The sequence below is a fragment of the Mytilus trossulus genome, chromosome 6, assembly GCF_036588685.1.
Source record: "Mytilus trossulus isolate FHL-02 chromosome 6, PNRI_Mtr1.1.1.hap1, whole genome shotgun sequence".
Classification (NCBI taxonomy): domain Eukaryota; kingdom Metazoa; phylum Mollusca; class Bivalvia; order Mytilida; family Mytilidae; genus Mytilus; species Mytilus trossulus.
This window is the reverse complement of record NC_086378.1, coordinates 43443177-43463257: the sequence shown is the minus strand read 5'-3', so window position 1 is coordinate 43463257 and position 20081 is coordinate 43443177. Positions and strand designations below refer to the sequence as shown.

At 32.8% G+C, this 20081-nt stretch overlaps 1 protein-coding gene across 4 annotated transcripts; it reads right to left on the bottom strand.

Annotated features, from left to right (window-relative positions):
- Nucleotides 1-3059: 3059 nt before the first annotated feature.
- LOC134721397 (ras-related protein Rab-35-like) lies at nucleotides 3060-19118 on the bottom strand. Of its 4 annotated transcripts, none has more exons than XM_063584370.1 (3): nucleotides 18775-19118; nucleotides 11983-12166; nucleotides 3060-6200 (listed from the first exon to the last, which is right to left on the bottom strand). In XM_063584370.1, exons 1-3 carry the CDS (start codon nucleotides 18831-18833, stop codon nucleotides 5745-5747), a joined length of 699 nt encoding a protein of 232 aa, XP_063440440.1. In that variant the 5' UTR covers nucleotides 18834-19118; the 3' UTR covers nucleotides 3060-5744. The 4 variants fall into 4 exon arrangements, with proteins under 4 accessions (XP_063440440.1, XP_063440443.1, XP_063440444.1 ...); XM_063584373.1 differs by lacking the exon at nucleotides 18775-19118 and adding an exon at nucleotides 15895-16061; XM_063584374.1 differs by lacking the exon at nucleotides 18775-19118 and adding an exon at nucleotides 15476-15597.
- Nucleotides 19119-20081: the final 963 nt, after the last annotated feature.

Below are 20081 nucleotides of genomic sequence, written 5' to 3'. Positions count from 1 at the left end.
ATGTGATATATTTCAAATATCATCCAGGAAAGCAAAGAATGGGATTTAGTGTGCAATTATCAACAAATCGAGGTCCCGATAACAGAAATTGCAAAACAACTAGGGATACAGCCTCTATCCCATAAAGAAGAGGTGTCATCGTGCATTAATTTATTGATATCAAGATTTCAAACATGAAGAATTTTATTGTCAGCTGTAAAGCTACACTGAACAGGCTTTCAAATAGAACAGATAATGGATTCGAATATATTTGTATTCGCAAAAAAAAAAAGACAGAAGAAATAATAGTTACAATTAGTCCACCTCCTTCAGGTCTCTACCACTTGAAGATATACGGACATGCCAATATCAAGGCAAAAGATCTCCCTTTTTTACTGCAGTACACTATAAAGTCAGATTGCATCGGCGATATTAAACCATTTCCAAAAAAACGATGGTTTATTGGGATTTGTTTTCGACGCCAACAATTATGGATTTAAAAACAATGGTGCTGATTTGGTTCCGGTAATGTATAAAGTAAAGGGTGAAGTAACACTTTGCTTCCCAACATACCAAATTCATAAGCGGTCCGTGAAATTAACTTCTGAAGATAGTATGCCAGACGGAGCGAAATGCATACTTGCTGACAGTGATAATCACTCACTCAATGTAACTTTGAGATTGCCTTTTACAGGATATCATAAACTAACGATATTCTCCGAAACAGATTCCAAGCAGCAGAAGACAGGAACATTTCACATAGACTGAACTGAGTCCGCTAATCCATGTCTACCGTTCCCAACAACTTTTGAAGCAACACAAGAGTAGAATTGTGTTCTCCTAGAGCCTTTAGATGGTATTCTTCCTGCTAATTCTAGCGAAACATGTAGATTTAGATCATCGTTAGTGTTATCAGCGACAGCTAATGGACAAGTGATGACAAAGGAGGGAAGTGAGTGGATATTAATAACTACTACAACTAGCACTGGGGAAGCATTTGATATTGCTGGAAACGTATTAGATAGGGGCCGATTACTAGTATTTGGTATTGTTTAGATACGATATTCGTTAAGCACAAAGGGGTCTAAAGGGGCGTGTAAATGCATGTTCTACAAAATGTTTTGTTTAAAACAGAAATATTGTTAGCATATCTAATCTAAAATGTCAGCTGCAAGTAAAATTTGTTTTTGTATAAAAATGCAAGTTATTATACATTAGTTACTGTTGATTATTTTTTAATATATATTTCGTACGATCAAAGTGCATTCTTGTATTACAGTACATCGCTCAAACCCAAACATTTGAAAGACGGGGATAAATTAATACGTAAAAACATTGTGGAGCTATATGTCTGAAATTGACCGAAATTAAATAGCCAAATTCGTCTATGGTTAACCTTATCCGAGAGGGTTGGGTCCTTAACCCTTTCCTCCATAATGTCGCCCTTTGACGCCACCCCCTTTACTCCATAATGACGCCTTTTGGCGCCTATGTAGTGCCTCAGTTGAACAGGCTTGCCTACGAAAAATCTGTTTCAGACTTAATAAAATTTGTATTTCTTATAAAAAGGATATTCATGAGAATATCTGACCGCAATTTCATTGATGAAATATTCGTTTTCGCAATGCATTAAAACTTTAATCTTGAGGATTTTTTTTATATTAAAAAAATCCTATGCAAATCAAGTATGTAAAAAATAAATCCACGGAGGAAAGAGTTAATTCCTTAGGCATTTCTTAATTCATCAACAGTAAATTTAGATTTAGAAATGTATAACTGACGTATGTTATATGCATTGCACTTATGCCCCTAAATTTAATGGACATAAATTACAAAAGAAAGGTAACAAAGAGACATGGAAACACATAGGGCGAAAATAAACTGATAACGTCATGGCCGAAAAAGAAAACGACAAACAACAGTTAACAAAACACAACATTAAAAACTGAAGAATGAACAACACGAATCCCACCAAAAAAGGGGTAATCTCAGGTGCTAGATCAGATCCTGCTCCACATGTGGCACCCATTGTGTTTCTAATGTTAGCGCAAATCTGATAAGTCTTAGATGGTAGGTCACATTCAGTAGTTATGAAATAAGAAACATATTCGATTCCAACTGCGAGCTGGTATTCAATAACTTGTCAACCAACTAGTGATGGCATCCATAAAATTTACGAAGGGATGATTTCAACTTCATCACTTGGAAATCTAGTTAATAATAGCTTCCTTGTGAGCAGCAATCATCTATCAAGGAAATCATAATAAAATATTCAAGCTCTGGAGAATCGAATCAACTGGGTTCTGCGGGGGAATGCTATTGTGATAGTAAAAAATATATGCCTTATCAATTCGTTATACAATGCATGGGTATGTGTAATGACTTCTTGAATAATGACGACAGTGGTTTAAAACTGTTCAAGTCTCGTTAATCGATTAGAACAATCAAAGTTACAAACAAAACTACATGAATCGCTTGAACTCCAAGAGGAGCAAAACCGAGTGTGTCGACAGGGTAGCCGTCTTCTGAACACGAAGTATAGCATTTGCCTCGTTTTAGGTTCAAGATGACACTAAGAAACGCTTTGAGTTGATTTCTTTCCTAGATATTTTTTTTTTCGGTGGATTAAAGAATACAAAATATGGTTAATTACAGAGGCCTTGAAATCCAACAAAGACCTATTTTAATTAGATTTGAGTATATAAATCGAATCAGATATTCTCTCTCGACTCAATACATTTTTTTTAAAGATATTGGAAAGAATTGAGTACCTTCCCAACAACTAACAGAAAACTTGAGCTTTATTTTAGAGCAACAGCCCTCTATCAAGGAAATCATGATAAGAAATACAAGCCTGGTTATCTCATATCAATTGGGAAATATATACTCAGTATTCAGGCGCAGTTGGAATGTTGCTACATAGAAATGGACAGTTCACAATTGGGAAACTGAAATCATCTCTTGTGTCGTTTTCAATCGACCCTCATGGTCATTTTCTAGATAAAGACAGATATGAAGCATGCTTACAATTAAAAGTTATATCACAAACTGATGGAGCAAACAATACAACAAAAACATAATTAAGTTTACAAATACAATTTATTTGTTTTCATAATATAAATTTCAATATTTGTAAAATGTAAATAAACAGATTATACCAACGTTTAAAACATGTAATATGATAGCTTAACTCACTATTGTCATATGATTGTAAAAGTGATGCATAACACATGTGCATACATGATTTAAAATGAATGTGAAATGCATTGAACTACGTATCAATGGTACAATAATTAATAATATACAAGTAAAACTGTTTCAAAAATACTGTCACACTAGTATACACATTTCAAAATAAAAAAGAAATAGGATGACGGAAGACATGTTTTATTAATTAAAGTCTTAATAAAATAAAAAAATAACAGATAAATGTATTTACACTAAAAAGTCACCAAATATACAAGGCTATCAATTAAATATAACTCGTCGGTGACACTAAAATAATTAATAGAATGGTGTTATAGATAATGCATATTTTAAGGTTTTTCTTGTCGTAGAATACACCGAGGGGTGTCAGGATTGATCAAATGAAAGACCGACCGTATTCAGACGAATATGACTTTGAAGTAAATTATATATAGATTTATGCATTTCCATCAAGGAAAATAATGACCTTACACAGGTCATTATGTATGCCTTGGACTTTGGAGCATAGTTTATTGAAACATGGTATCTTCCGGGTTGATTTTAAGAAAGAACGACGTACGGTTCTGAAAGAAAAAACTCCATATAGGTATATAATGATCTAGAAACTTTCATTACGAGGTAAACATATCAATAACAAGATTTAAAGGCAAATATAGGTAAGACAGTAATACACCAAAACAATGCAATCAAAGAGGAGCAACTACTCGCTAGCATATTACACTCCATGAAAAATCCTCCATTTTCTTTAATAAAGATATATATTTCGACTTCACATAGGATACAGATACACATCGAGAAAAACATGTCGTAACCACGATTTATGTATTTGCCACCACTGAAACTGGTCTATTTGCCGATTTAGCGCTACTAAGTTAGGACCGAGCTAAGATCACAACATCGTATGTTTTCAGAGTAAAGTTTTCTGGCCTTTTGCAAATGATCATCTTTTTTTAAAATTTTTCATGTTGTTGTTTTTTTCTCTATTGTTTTTTGTAGACATCATAACTTTTTTAAGATCTTAAGTCTCACGGTACCCAAATTGCATCGAGTACCCACCCAAATTGCACCTATTCAACATAAACAGCTGAGAAATTCTTAAAAGTTTTCTTTGAGACTATACAATTCGTATTTGGATTATTTGACATTGTACACTCTTACAAAATAGGTGAATTAATATATTCAAATATACACTAAATGTTCACAATAATCAACAGATGAAGCCTTCACTGGAAAGAAAAATGTACGAAAACGCCGCCATGCGACGTTCACAAAAAGTCATCTTTTAAAGATGAACACAAAAAAATGTTACAAAAATCCAATTAAAAAAAAATAAAAGTGAGCGTGAACTAATGTCAGATTGTTCTTAACATTTGTAAATCTAAAACAAACATCTTTTATTCGATTTTTAATGATGTGGATTTAAGCATGGATGCAAGTTGGGAACACCTCATTACGGAATCATGGATAGTTTGGAAGTTGATTCAAACCCATTTTTCTATGACTCGGCAATATTGATTAAAAATCAAATTGGTGTACCTATATAATAAAAAGAAAAGAATACGGCTACAAAATAAACACAGAATGGTTATTTCTGTCCTGATCATAAAAAAACGTAGGTGAAAAAACTGTCAAAATAGGTGCAATTAAGGTACCGTCACGTTAGCATCAACTATATCAATCTGATAATCATATTGCATTAATCGTCTATATCATAGTGTTCTAAAACTAAGTTTGCAACTTCCTCAGGCAAATTGAATAGAGGTAGTATAGGCTGTTCAGTTTGTTCTCTTAAAGATTTGATACATCTTTACTTTATATGTTTTCGTTTTTGTTACGGTTTTTATCGCACCTGATAAGTGGGAATTCATAAATACTGCCATGTGCACTGAAATATGCAACATGTATTTTATTTTATATCTGAATGTAAATTCAATATAAAAAATGCTACGTCTGAATATATAATGGAGAGAGAGAAGGAAAAAAAAGGCTAAACAACAGTATACCGATGACATATATGAGTGTATCATCTGTGAATTCCTTAAAAAATTCTACGATGTCCTTTAGACCAATTTGTTAAAAATAACTTCTTTGGAATTAAAAGCATTTAAATCAGAACTTTCTAAAAATTCAATAACATCATTCGTAAAATATACAATACAGTTGTATAACAATTGTTATCATTTTCATGATAATCATAATTTGCACGTTTCTCTCAGTATGTGATGCCTGGGAGAGTAAAAAGATCGTTTGTTTGACAGAACGCTGCCACATAATTTAACATATTAAACTTAAAGCCAGATGAAAATTTAAAGCAACGGTATACTGTGTTCTTGGTTCGTGCAATATTTGGTGAAAGCATTTCAAAAATATGTAAATTAAAACATTTAAATATATGTATTTAGATTGATTATAAGTCTCGTCAAGAAAACTCAGTCATTCTATTTCTACAATGATAAAGTCTTAAGGTGTGTAATCACGATAAGCATGAATGAACGAACATGCAGTCTAAGATTGTACATTTTAAAGTATAGGATTTTCAAAAATGAAAATGAAAATGACTAACTACTACTGCAGCACCGTTTTTTAGATGGTTCTTCACCTTCCGGTGAAATACCTGGTCGTATAACATTTCCTATTTCCCGCCTTAGTGTCATTCTTCCCACTGATTCTTGGTGAAGCACACGGGCAATGTCTTTGAACATTTCATAAATGCCCATATTGTCTTTACATGAAATTTGATAAACACCTGATAAAACGTTCCCACATTCTCTCTCAAAATTTTCAATGTCTGCTTTATCGACTTGGTCCTCTCCTTCACCGTCCGCCATATTGCCACACAAAAATATTTTCGCGCCTTCAGCGTTTATCACAATGTCAAGGATATATTGAGACAGAACTGTGAATGTTTCTTTGTTTTTCACACTATAACACAACAATGCAGCATGTGCACCTCTGTAAAAGCTGGAACCAATGAAACTCATTCTCTCCATTCCACCGGTATCCCATAACGTTACCTGAAAAAAAGAAGGTACATTCGATTATGATCCATGACTACAGTAATTGGTGGTTGATTACTTTCATGCCTTTCTGTCATTGTCAAGACTTAAGTCAGTTAATAAAGCTATTCATGTATCAAATAATTCCGTTATGAAAGCATGTTTAGAAGAATCATATGTTGTTGTTCATAAGTGATGTCATGTAAGCATTTGCGAGCATTCAAGCAATTTATAAAGGGACATAACTCGAGAACGGTGAAAGTGGCGACACCCAAATTCACACTTGATCTGTGTTTGGTGGTGATGAGCATTTTGTCTACATTTTATACCTTTAGTGTGAGGCAAACTTAAGTTCAGAATGCATAGATGGCAAATTTAGCAATTTTTCAATTATAAAGAGGCATAACTTAAAGATGTTGTAAGTGACGTCAACCAATTTCACACTTGATTTGTGTTTGACGGAAATAAGTATTGTGTATAAGTTTCATAACATTTGGTTAAAGCAAACTAAAGTTAGAGTACGGAAACTAATTTTGGGGACGAGCAAACGTACGGAAGGACGGACAAGGGTAAAATTTAATGTCCACCAACCCACGGCAGAGACAAAAAAAAACCTACTTGAACCACACCACAGGGTCAATATCTTTAACAATTGAAAGGATTGGATACGTAAATAACGGACCCCCATACTAGGGTGCTTATATGCATTACCTTTTTGTTTCATTTATTTGGGGCTTGTTTCACACGTATGCTGTAAAAACAATTAATAAAAGTTGCACGTCTTGGAAATACTATTTGCTTCAAGTCACAAATACTGGATATCAAAGCATCAATTATACATTCACTCGCGGTAAGCAACTTGACTTGATCGTTGCTTTACGTGTACTGTTGAAAAAAGGTGTACGTATAGGACAAGATTAATTCATGTCGGTTTCTTTGAAAGAAAAAAAACCCTTATTAATGCGTAATCATTCATCTTTTAGGTATAATTTACAGAATAATGTATGATGTGTAGATCTATCATTTCTGATATAATACTTGTACTCTTTTGGTCAGCAGTTGTGTAAAAGTGTGTGTTGAAATGTGTAAATAAAAAACCCAGATCCATATTTAGTATTTTATAAAAGCCCTGTCTTTGTCTTTTAAAATTGTTTATTCATTATGACAGTTAACAATTTCACTGGTTTTGAATATGTATTAAACAATGAGTAAACTAGCAGGAAAATTACTAAAACAACAATTCGAATTATGTGCATAATTACAGAGACATAAGACTTATCTAAATCTAGACTTTATAGTGTAGGCATATGCATGCCATGCCCATACGACAGTTGGATAGTTGATGCCTAGGCAGAGAACTTGAATAATAGTTACGATTAGTTTAAGAATAGCATTTACAAAGAAACATGTTCAAAACACCAAACTACAACAACTACTGACAACAAAAATAACAATCGTGGTCTTTTCATTGGGTATAAAACGTATACAGAATGCAGTTCGGCAATCACATTTTCACAGTGCACTAGATATTGTTCTGATATTGCAAACCATTTCAAAGCATCCATCACAAAATTAACAGCTTGTATTTCCTATTTGAATTTTATGGAAATAGACGCGAGACGGATGTTATATAGCAGTTCTCACTTTGCAAACCGTTATATCATAAGTTGCATAACGACTATATATGATAATGTGTTTAATATATACTTTTCAAAAATAAAAAGAGCTGACAAATACATATCAGCTATGGAGAAAATAAACTTATCCTTAAGATTGCAGAGCCACAAAACTTGTCTCCGGAATAACCGGTTCCGGAATAACCGTCATGAGCACCGCCTGATATTAATGTAGCAGCACTCCGGATTAAAACAAGATTGATCATGCAATATGGACACCTGGCAAAATGATAATGTATTTGAAGCCAGATTTTCATTTTTTACTTGCACATAAGAAGTTAAATTGTGTTGTAAATATGCTAAAAGATCTCTGAGATAGGTTATTTTTATGCTGTGTTTTGTCACTTCTGACTTAAAGATGTCTACTTCTAAATGGCAGCAGCTAAAATGCGCAATCAAGCCATGTCACTCGTTGCTTCAGAAGGATAGTTATCAACACATGTCAATTACGAATCAATAACAATCAAAACGAATTTCTGTAAAATGAAGCAGCAATTATAGCAAAATGCTGAAATACGCTCCACAATTACCGTTAGGCCTTACGGTACTCTCCAGAGTACAGATACTTTATCAATGTTTATCATATTCATATTTCTACTTCTTATCCTATAATTGATGATTTATTGAATAATATTAGGCTGAATTATTACACGGGTAACATTGTTCGATAGTAAATTATATCTCCCGATATCATAACGCGCTTATCTTCAATACAGACTGTTTGGCTTCTAAACCATGTCTCAACGGTATGAAATATATTTTTTGTACATACTAAAGATTTGAAATAATATTATATTAGTTGAAGGTGTTTATGCCCAAACACTTTTGTTGTTGGGATGTACAAGTACCCAGCCACGTCCACTCTGTGTTTTTGATAGATGTACTTCTATTTGTATTCATCTCATGAGTTAAACCTTTTTCAACTGATTTTTATAGTTCGTTTTAATGTTGTACTGTTGCACCACTGCCTGATGTTAGAGAGAGGGTTCGGGATCCCTCTTACATGTTTAACCCCGCCACATTCTGTATGTATGTGCCTGTCCCAAGTCCGGATAGAAAAATGCGGTCGTTCAATAACAAAACCAACAATTATGTCGTCCACATGGAACAACACAACTTAATAAGTACTATATTAACTTTAAAATACTTTGACAGTACTTGACCTTAATATCAAACACAAATAGTTTATAACATTTAATACCATGCACCATTTAAATGATATTATTTACTCAGCCTTTGATGTTATTCAAGTTAAATTTATATACGGAAATTAAGATAATTATTCTATTTTCCTCTTAAAAATGACAATACCTCATCTTAGCACACACTAAATATTGAAATTGTTTGTGTCACTGTCAGTTATTTCATAATCAAGAAACTATTTACCTTCATTTAGAAAGATGCATGTATCTTACAAGTTTTATGATCTTTAGAAAGTACACTTTTGTTATTAGTTTCCTGTCTATTTTGTCATTTATTGCATTTGATTTGTAATTTGTCCTCATGTAACACATATTGAGTGTCTAAATGTAAATAAAGAATTGAATTGAATTGTTTACTGCAATCAAACTAAAGTAGTTATGCATATCTCGTAGTTGGTTATGAACATGCATAAAGTTTAAGCCTTGCATTTTTGCGCTTTTATCACTTATTCTGATCATAACTTTAGATATCACAGGCGGATTTAAAGGTAGAACAAGGGGTCCAATTCCGGGCCCCCCTTTCCTGATAAAAAAAATGGTTGATTATATAGGGAATCACTGAAGCATGACCGGATCGGGCCTTTCTTAGGCAGTCAGTGGGCCCCTACTTACGAACATTTCTAAAGCCGCCACATTTAATCTGATTCGTGTTGTCAGTAATCAGATATAAGTCTATATATATATATAATGTACAGATAAGGAGTAGATTATCTACATTATCTACGAGCATCTTGAGTAAACACTTTAAATAAACATCATACATAATCTGCATTTCCGTTTTTAACTAGGATTCACTCTACATTTCCGTAATCTATTTACTTAAAATTTCCTTCATAACTTTTTAAAAGTCTCAAAGTTTGAATATGTAACATAATGACAGAAATTTCTAATTCAAAAGAAGAGTTTAAAATTTTAAAAAATATGATCGGGAATGCTAATTGTGAAGTTAAATCGACATTTGTCAAAATTTTGACCCTAATGCTCATACTATTACTAGATTTTAGTGCTTTGACCTGTGATTCCGTAATATGTGTCTCCAAATCATTTCAGATGCATATAATATAATTGCAGGCTTTTTTCGTCCGTCCGTATGTTGAGTCTTTGTTCGAAACACATGGTTTCCAGATGATAACTTACTTGATAAGATTGAAACTTACACAGACGGAATATATCCGAATGATTTTGGGTCAATGTCTACGGTCAAGATCACTTTCACAAAATTTAATTTCAAAAACTAACGTTGGTTTCGGAATTGTAAATTTAGTTTCCCCCTTTTTCTTATTATGAAAGGAGTAGGTTCAGAAAGACCCCTTTTTGGCCCCAAAATACAGCAGTTTTACAAAATTGTGAAAATGTAATCTTTTAGCTATTTACTGGATAGTAGAATGCTTCTGCTACATAAGTATGGGCTGTTTTTGAGTCATGCTTAATTACTGAAATCTTCACAATTTTAGCATTTTTGTTAAATTTTAGACTGTTTTCGTCTTAAATGCGTGTTGATTCATAATATTGAAATGAAAGTTGTATTTGATGATATTACATAACATATTATATAAAGGTTGAGGATGAACACGAATGCGGCCACTTTCGATTTTGACAAAACCTATCTGAAAAATTACGTTTTTTGGCATTTTTAATAAATTTTTCATATTTAAGCTTGAATCGGAGCATTTCTAATTACTAAATCAGTTAAAATATTTCACATAAACTAATTGAATCAATTGAAATAGACACTTAAGTGTTTAAAAAATTTCCAAAATCGTTTGTTAGATCAACCTGGAATTTGAGGCCAAAATCGGCCCTTACCCTTGGTAAAGAAATAAAGAAGGGGGAGAATCATATTGATTGTCAGGTCAAAAGGACAAAGGTCAAGGTCAGCCTTGCAGCTGGTTTCGGAGAGAACCAATTGGATATATGTCATGTTTCAATTATTTTACAGGGATTAAGACATTCTTTACATGAACAACACAGTATTCAGCGGAATACATTCGTAACAAATTTTTTTTCTTTTCTAAGTAGCAATCAATATTATCTAAAGACTATCCCTTTTTCCAGTCACCTATATTTGACTCACATTCAAAATGCTACGTAATCTTGATCTCTTCCTAATATAAATATGACGGTTATCATTGATTGTGTACCCATAAAATGATGTCTCTGACTCCCATATATATAGAACGGCAATTCTAATGCAATTTGGATGTAACAATTTTTTTCATTGGCTAACAGTTGCCGTCAAATCCACAGTTGACCAGGCGTAACTAAGGAGAGACCAGCCATTTTGAATTGATGAATCAACAAATGTTCGATTACTACTATATAATCAAAAATAAAACAACACCTACCTCGAATTTGCCGTTTTAATGTAATTTTATCCAAATTTGAAGCGTACAGGTAACGAAATAACCTTCAGTTTGTAAGTTTTCGTTTGTATGACGTCACGTTTAGCATGACGTCTTTGTGTCAAAATTATTCATAAAGTTTCGCGGATTTTTTTTTATTTGACAAATTTAGACATTTTTTCAAGTTTTATCGTATTTTTTTTTTTTTGTAATGCATTAGAATCGGAATAACAGTACTGTAGTTGAAGAGTTGCCACCGTCAATTTTGATTTGACGGTCGCAAATCTCCGTTTTACTGTCTCCGCTCCGCGTCGCCATTAAAACTGCATTTGCGACCGTCAAATCTACAATTGACGGTGGCAACTCTTCAACTACAGTACTGTTATTCCTTAATTAGACCCATGTTGAGTGTAGTAAATTTGCAAGGATGTCACAGTGTGGTGTGTAAATGTTGGACGTTACAGCAACTCTACACTTCTTCACAACTTATTTTGTTCCTTTCACTTTATGTTTTCAGTTCACATACCTTATTTCCAGACATCAATAGTACTATTGAAATTTAGTCGCTGATTACACTTACTTTTACGTCCATTCCATGGACACCAAAAGTCTGTGAACATTGGTCCAATCCAATGGTCGATTTCTTGCCCGGTTCTTCAATAAAAGTCCCATTGAGAAATCTTCTAAATATAGAACTTTTCCCAACACCGTATTCTCCTAACAGAATTATCTTATACGTCGGCGTGCCTGTTGCCATTGTGTCTCTGTAAATAAATTATATCATGAGAGCGTGAGATGTCGAGATTCATATATACTTAAAAAGTGATCAGTATAAATTTTACAACATTGACGACAGTATTATAATTACTAAATAACTGACAATCTACAATTATATAAGGGTTTCAAATATTGAACATATATTGCTATTACATATTTTTTCAGATGGTTTCTATAAAAAAAATATAACCGATGTCATATTTTGATGTCCCCTTTTGAAATTCTTTTACCACGTGCCTGAAATACTTTAAATCAACACGAAACAATCTCGAAAAGGCAACAACAATATTAGATAACGAAAGCTATGTTTTCATAGCCTAGTTGACCGATTGTTTTAAACGCTGGTTGCAACGCAGAAGGTGTTGCAACGATATAACAGAAGCATGGGTTCACATCCTGCTGAGGCAAAATAGTTTGCAGATCTAACACTGTCGGGCTAAATTTCAAACGAAGATAGGCAAACAACGAGGATTTAAATACGGCTTAGAATTCCAGCCCTTGTTCCATGGGTAGTTGAAAATGTTGGGAACAAGTTAGAAGATTTTATCTCACTTGATGTACCCTAACAATATATCATACTTTATTAAAAGCACCTCGAGAACAAAGGCAAAATAACAATTACAAATACATATACTAGCAACAAAATATCCAAGAAGTTTACATTAAACCATGGAAGTAATAAATATTACCTTCATATCCAAATTCTTGTAGTTCACCAATATACCCTGAAATTTCTTTAAATAGTATTACTAACACTGCCTATATAGCCTTGCTTTGAAATGTTAAAAATCCTACCTGTTTTCCGAAAGAAATGGGTAGTTATAGTCTTCCATTTTGTAGAAATTGTAAGTTCACTTTACCATAACCATAAATATTTGCACGTTTGTTGATTTCAAATAAGGTTATTTGTACACAAGATATGAATGTCTAAATTTATAAATGGTATTAAATATCCATAACACAATTGCATTTAAAAGGATGGGTAAACCTACATATTTTTCTTATTAAATGAAAGGTATGTCCCTGGCCTTTATTGTTAAAGTATACATACTTATATATCTATAATAAAAAGAAATCCGTGTCATTTGTAGGTCAAAATTGTTACATTTAATGAAGGTAAAATTCTTTGCGTGATACAGGTTAATCTTAACGAGGAATTTTGGTAATTGGGTGTACAGTGAACTTATAATTCATGTACAGTACTCAGCGAAAGGATTATCCTTTACTCGCGCGCGATCGGGTGTGACTGTATGCTGAACTCAGAAGTGACAACAGAATGATGCATGTTTTAATATTTCAGCAGCCCCCACACAAGAAGTACTTTTAACAGTCATCGCCAGTTCTGATATACATCATTACATATGAGTGTCGTCATTCATATTCATTTTGTTTTCTAACTCTGGAATAATTGAATTCGTTCATCTTTAGAGGAGAAGTAATCGAAAATTCATTTCTTAATGCATGGATTAATTTTCCAGAAGGATACCTAGAGCTTAATATTATGTATAGTACAAATTTTAAAGAAAACAAATAAACGTTTAGTGTATGATGGATGATGGACGTTTATAACGACCTTGGATGGCTAAACAGTCCTCTCACGGTCGGTACAGTGTACAACTATCTTTTTGGAATAAAAAGGTCATAGTGTACATCGATTGATTTGCAACAACATTTTGAACGTTAGAAGATTTATCAAAAAGGGAGATAGCCTTTTCTATGTTTATAAAATCACAACTCAATTTTCAAATTTCAAACAGCTGTTTAAACATATATATATTCAGCATGTTCAGGATATGAAAATCGAGAAATGGTATACATGCGTAAACATAGGCGGATCTAAGGGGCCTGCGGGGCCTGCAGGGCCGCCCCCCCCCCTTTTCGTGGGGAAAATTTGGTTGATTATATAGGGAATCATTGAAGCGTGACTGGAGCGGGCCCCCTTAGGAAAGGTCCTGGATCCGCCACTGGTAAACAGTAGACTTTTTTAAACGTTGACTTAAAACTTTTCAACAGCGTAACACTTTTTTTTTATGAAATTTAATATCACAAAAAGTACACGACAAGAAATAAACGTGTGCATTCGCTGCAATTAACATTCTTCTGAAAGGATATGTTGAACGTTTAACAAATGTCATATGGATTTTATTACTAGAAATTGCGGGTAATTATATAAAATAGTGCATGGCAAACCAGCAAAACCTACAATCCATTGCATGATTACTCACAAATGTGGTCGACGGTTAAATACCGGTATTTCAATCATTCATTATGTGTTTTGAATGCTGTTAAAATAAACAAGGGTATGGCTTTCTTGTACCGTTAGAATTGAGGAAAGTTCTTGTACGGTTTAGTTTCAAGTATATGGAATGGACAAGGTCAAGGCAAGGGTTATATTGATTGATTGATTATTGGTTGCTTAACGTCTAGTTAGGTAATATTGTAAGAGAAAATTAAGGTTCATACATAAGTTTATTACCATATATAGGACCAGACCTGTCTTGACTGACATGTGAAAAGTTTAATTCCAAACTGAATAATGAAATCCGAGTATAATACGGAGAGTCCGTAATCAAAAGACAAAACTAAAAGCTCAAACACATCAAACGAATGTATAACAATCATTCGAATAAATCATTAATTTAAGGTGGTTAATGCATTGCGTTGTCAATGAGACAGCAACTCAACTAAACACAACAACAGACATGCAAACAGACTGGAATAATAGGAAAGTTCTATAAAGTAATATCAAAATTATAATAGTAAAATTCTCGATTTCTTTCTAACAATTTTATTGGTTGCTCCTTGCAAATGTGTCTATATGGATCTCCTTAAAAGGGTTTATATACAAAACATAATTATGTTCCGAGTGGCGGATCCAGGAGGGGGTCTGAAGTTGGAACCCCTCTTTTAGCCAGCAATGCGTTTGAATAGAGAAATATGCATCCCTTTTTAACCTGGGTTGAAACACAACACTTTTAAAAATGGCTGGATCTGTCCCTGATGTTAATGCAAAAGTGCATTTTTCTTCTATTTCTCTCTTCTCCATCCCAATCACGCAACTTGCACAAAAAAAATCCTAACTTTTATTTCAGTAATATTTGCACTTGTCTAATCTTCTTAATTGAACCAAATTTAAACTCAAATACAAAGTATCCAAATGTTGTAAATATTACTCGAATAGGGAAATATTCGATGTGCATTGTTAAGTTTAAGGTGGATAAAACTGAAAGGACTTTTATTCTAACCTACTTATTTAGTTTTTATTTAAATCTGTTATAGTGTTTGGATTTATTTACCTGTAGGCCTAGTTTTTGTTGTAATAGCAGAGTGTACATGTAGGATAAAATTTAGACCTTAGAAGAAATGATACTAATTTGTCCTCCTTCTTTTAAAATGTATATTGACAAAGACAGTAACAGCTTGAAATCACTGAAATCAATAAAAGGTGTTTACTGTAGTGAGTGTAGAGTAAATTATGTATATGTACGTGTGTGTGTATCCACTACAGTATAAATTAACGTACAACTGGGTACAACTGCATAATAATAAGACGAATGAAGCAAGATTTGGATGTATTTTCAAAGATGTCATGTCTATTTACGGTTATTCCAACAAATTCCCTATTAATGTCCTGTCTAAAAGCTGCTATGAAACACTCGACTATATTACATAATTTAATAATTAACGAGTAAAACAGATAGTATAACAAACTTACCTTTAGACATAATTTACACCAATCTTTACTACATAGAATCACTAAATATTATCATATTTTCACTTTCAGTTGCATGAATCATTCCATATTTTTAGTTTTTATTTACGTTACGACGCAATGTCAATATCTAGGCCTTTGTGTGTATTTATCCTTAAAGGCATACTGTAAATTATGGAGTGGTCGAATGGACGATTTGTGAAAAATAGATTAAGTATAGAAAAAGGACAAAAAGGACACAAATTGAGTTCTGATTTCGTACGAACAACAACTAAAAAAATACAAGATAAAACAAGTTTTACCTACAATTGTGAAAAGTAGAATTATCAGTAGAAGGCAAGCATAAATTTAAATCGAATTTAATACTGAGAACGAAAAAAGAAAAGTATGTTAATGTTGACTTCTGTGAATACAAACTGATGTTTCTGGTATAAACTTTATCATGTGTGTTCATGACCAAATGTCAGAAAGAGACTGGAGATATAAAATGTGAGAGCATCAAATCAAAAAGGTCTCAACAGAATATACTAATCTTTCTATGGTAAACATGCACAACATACATGACATATATGTTTCCTGCAACACTAACTGGACACAAACAAAATTAAAAAAAATTCATACATATATATTTAAAGTCGTGGTTAATTGTGCCTTTTAGAACATACAAAGGACACCTGAATCCCTCAATTGCTTCTGTATATCTATTGTATTCTGCATTTATCTCCACATATTTCCTTTTCTTTCAATATTCTGTATTAGCGTATACATGTGCTTTTTCTCAACTCGATTATATTATTTGTTTAAAACAAGACGAAAAAGTTCTAAAGCGATTGTAAATGAAGAGAACCTGTTGCGATGATTGAGTACAGGAATCATTGTCTTTAAAGCATCTGCTGACTGACATGCCACACTTGCCAATTATACAGATAATTAAACAGATAACATACATCTGTGTTAATTATGACAATAGTCATTACCGAAACACGAAGCATTACAAACCGATGAAAACGATTTTCATTGGTAAAAAAAATAAACCATTTTTTGTGGTATATTTAGAGTGAATTTTGAATGACACTAGTTGATTACTAAGATGTTGGGGTTTTTTTTAGTTTTTTTTTTAATAATTGATATTAGCAAACAATCAAGGAGCTATTCAGTTTCTGAGTTGTGTTTTGTGTGTTTTTTAGGGAGTTTGGTTTTTTATAGGGTTGTGGGTTGAGGGAGGAGAGATTTGACCTCTTCTGTTTTCCATCTTAGATGGAAATTCCCTGCCTGAAATCATACAATGACAAAATAGTTTTATTGGGAACGTGTCTTTGGGACACAGATGATGCCCCCGCTTACATGAAATGTTACTGATTAAGGAACACAAATCAAGGAAAGTTAAAGTGACGCTACCCAAGTGTGTTCCTGATTTGAGTTTTGTTGTAATACTAGTAAGCACTGTGTATACATAGTTTCAAAACATTTGGTTGAGAGAACGGAAACATAACTTCAGCAATTTTTCAATTAATAGAAAGTTTGAATTGATGCCACCGTCCAAACTTCCAACTTAATCTGTTTTATTTTGTAATAAGCATTGTGTTTAAATTTCTTTACATATGGTTAAGAAACCAAAAGGTAAGAGAATGGAAACGAAAAATTCAGCATTTTGTTTTATTTGTAAAGGGGCATTACTCTTGAACAGTAAAAATGACACCATCAAAATTCAATCTGTATTATCTGGTGATTAGCATTGTCGAAAAACATTAGCAGTTTGTCACTGACTCGCTAAAATTATACATCAATAAACTCCTTAAAAGTGACCGTATTAGATAAATTTATCAGTCTAAAAAATAATTCAAGTTTAACTTGAATGAAAAATGCAACAGCCAACATCTCGATCAATGGTATAAATAGAAGACATACGAAACAAATGGCGAATCAACCACAAAATATCACAGCGCCAAGTCCAACATAAAAATGAAACACCTGAATTCAGCAGATTCCCCCAGAGCTTACACCAGAACTTACACTTGTTTTAATAGATCAAACAAGGGAAGTGCACCATCTGTTAAATCATTTCTCGATAAACATCTGTATCCATTACTGTTAAAACGATAACGTTGTCAGTTTAGAATTGAATTTATTTACAACCAAAGTCTGGGAATAGCCTCCTAAATTATCTGAGATTAACATGATTAATGTCGGAGTCAGTGTAACAGTAGCCTGTTTTGTTTTTCTTAGTTGGCAAATATTTATTCCCATGCAGCTACTGAAATAAAATCCGGTGATGATGTCTTTTTGTGTAGATTTTTCCACATTCTCTTTTTACAGTCATAACAAAAACAAAACGTTAAAAGCGCTTCAAAAAAAAACCATGTGCTTCTGTCTCATTAACAAAAACAGTATATACTTAACCTCAGTCTAAACATTATTTAGAGTTTCTCTGTCTAGCCTTCGCGAATTTCGCAAGGAACAGTCGAAACAAAAAAATATAACATTAAGAAGTTTGGTTGTTTTCGATAAAAAAAAAAAAACAAAAAAAACAAGCAAACAAAACAATACACATATGACCAAACAGTGTTATTAACAACGATGATATTTTAGCTTGTAACGATTTGCCTTGTGTCTCAAAAGTTGATAACAGTTTTCCTAAAGCAAGTGTCAAAAGTCAGTAATGATTCAGACTCAAATAAATTACTAATCGAACAATGAAACTTAACTTAAAACATTACAACACAACTTTCAGTTTAAATTATGAAGTAAATAACAATATCCAAACTGACGTAAACAACAAATAATATATATAAAACAAAGGATATATATGTCTCAGATATGTCCATGATTAAGCAGATTATCTCCAATTAATCACATCTATATATCATCTCAAAATATACTTACATTGTGTTATTGTTATCCATAAAATTTAATCCATATGCCATTAAAGCACGTCCAGCCATTGTTTAACAAATACAGCACTTCTAACATGAAATCTATAAACAAAGACACAACTTTTGAAATGTTACAATTTCTCTAATTGTAAAATGTGTGTATTTGTGATCTATACACAGAAGCCGGATTGAAAGTGATTTGAAATTTGACCCCTCTCAGTTGGGTTAACCGCGGTAAAACAAAGATCTGTATTAATTGGATACTTATGTTGTTGCCATCTTAAAGTAAAAGCTGTTTGGCTTTTGAGAATCAGGAAATATTAATCACTTGTACTTGAAATTTTACACCGGTTAAACTGGTAAGAAATTATGTAATATAAAGATTTCCCAAGCCTAAACGCAAATAAACAAATGCATGTCTAATTACTTTCACTGTGAAAAGTTTAATGTATTTTCACACAGGCCGTTTCCTCAGTTGTGTAATCACAAATTATGCTCTGAGCGAGTTCGGTTTTTTTTCTCAATAATTTTGTAACCATTACTCCTTAGTGCACGTGTGCCTTTGTTCGACAGATGCCAGGGGAAAAAAACTTCATTAATTTTATTAGATATTTTGTCAGCCTTTTTGTCTTTAAAATCAATAAAAAAAAATATGCGTAAACTGATTCTTTCCTAATAATTTTACATCATTGGTCTAGACAAAGAAATAGAACAGTACAGGATAAAAAGCTGAATCTTTCATATACTTTCCATTTATTGCTTTGATAAGAATTAAAATGAAAAAAGTATATTGCATAACCATAATATAAAAAAGAAGACGTGGTATGATTGCCAATGAGACAACTCTCCACAAGAGACTAAATGACACAGAAATGAGCTATAGGTCACCGTACGCGGCCTTCAGTGCATGTTTCTGTTTATATGTTGTCAATATGTGCTTTTTATAACATCTGCATAGATCTCTAGAACTCGTATTAATTTTTACTATAGAAATATTTCTAGCTAAAACAGTTCTCTTCTACACAAAAAAAAAAAGACAGCTGAAACATTTCTACCTTCAGAGATATGCATAACGCACACAACACGATCTACTATTTTATAATTGATATATAGATAATAGCGTATGGGAATTAAGAGAGTAAAGTAAATTTTCTACGTTGACTGACTTGTTCATTGTAGGTTGCTAAACGTCCAGTGGCAAATATTTCAATCATATGCAAGAAGAGTTAAAAATGGCAATAACTCTAATATGTGGTTTCTTGCAAGCGGGTTATTCGGGGTGAAAGATTAGGGGTGAAACAACCAAACTTATTTAAA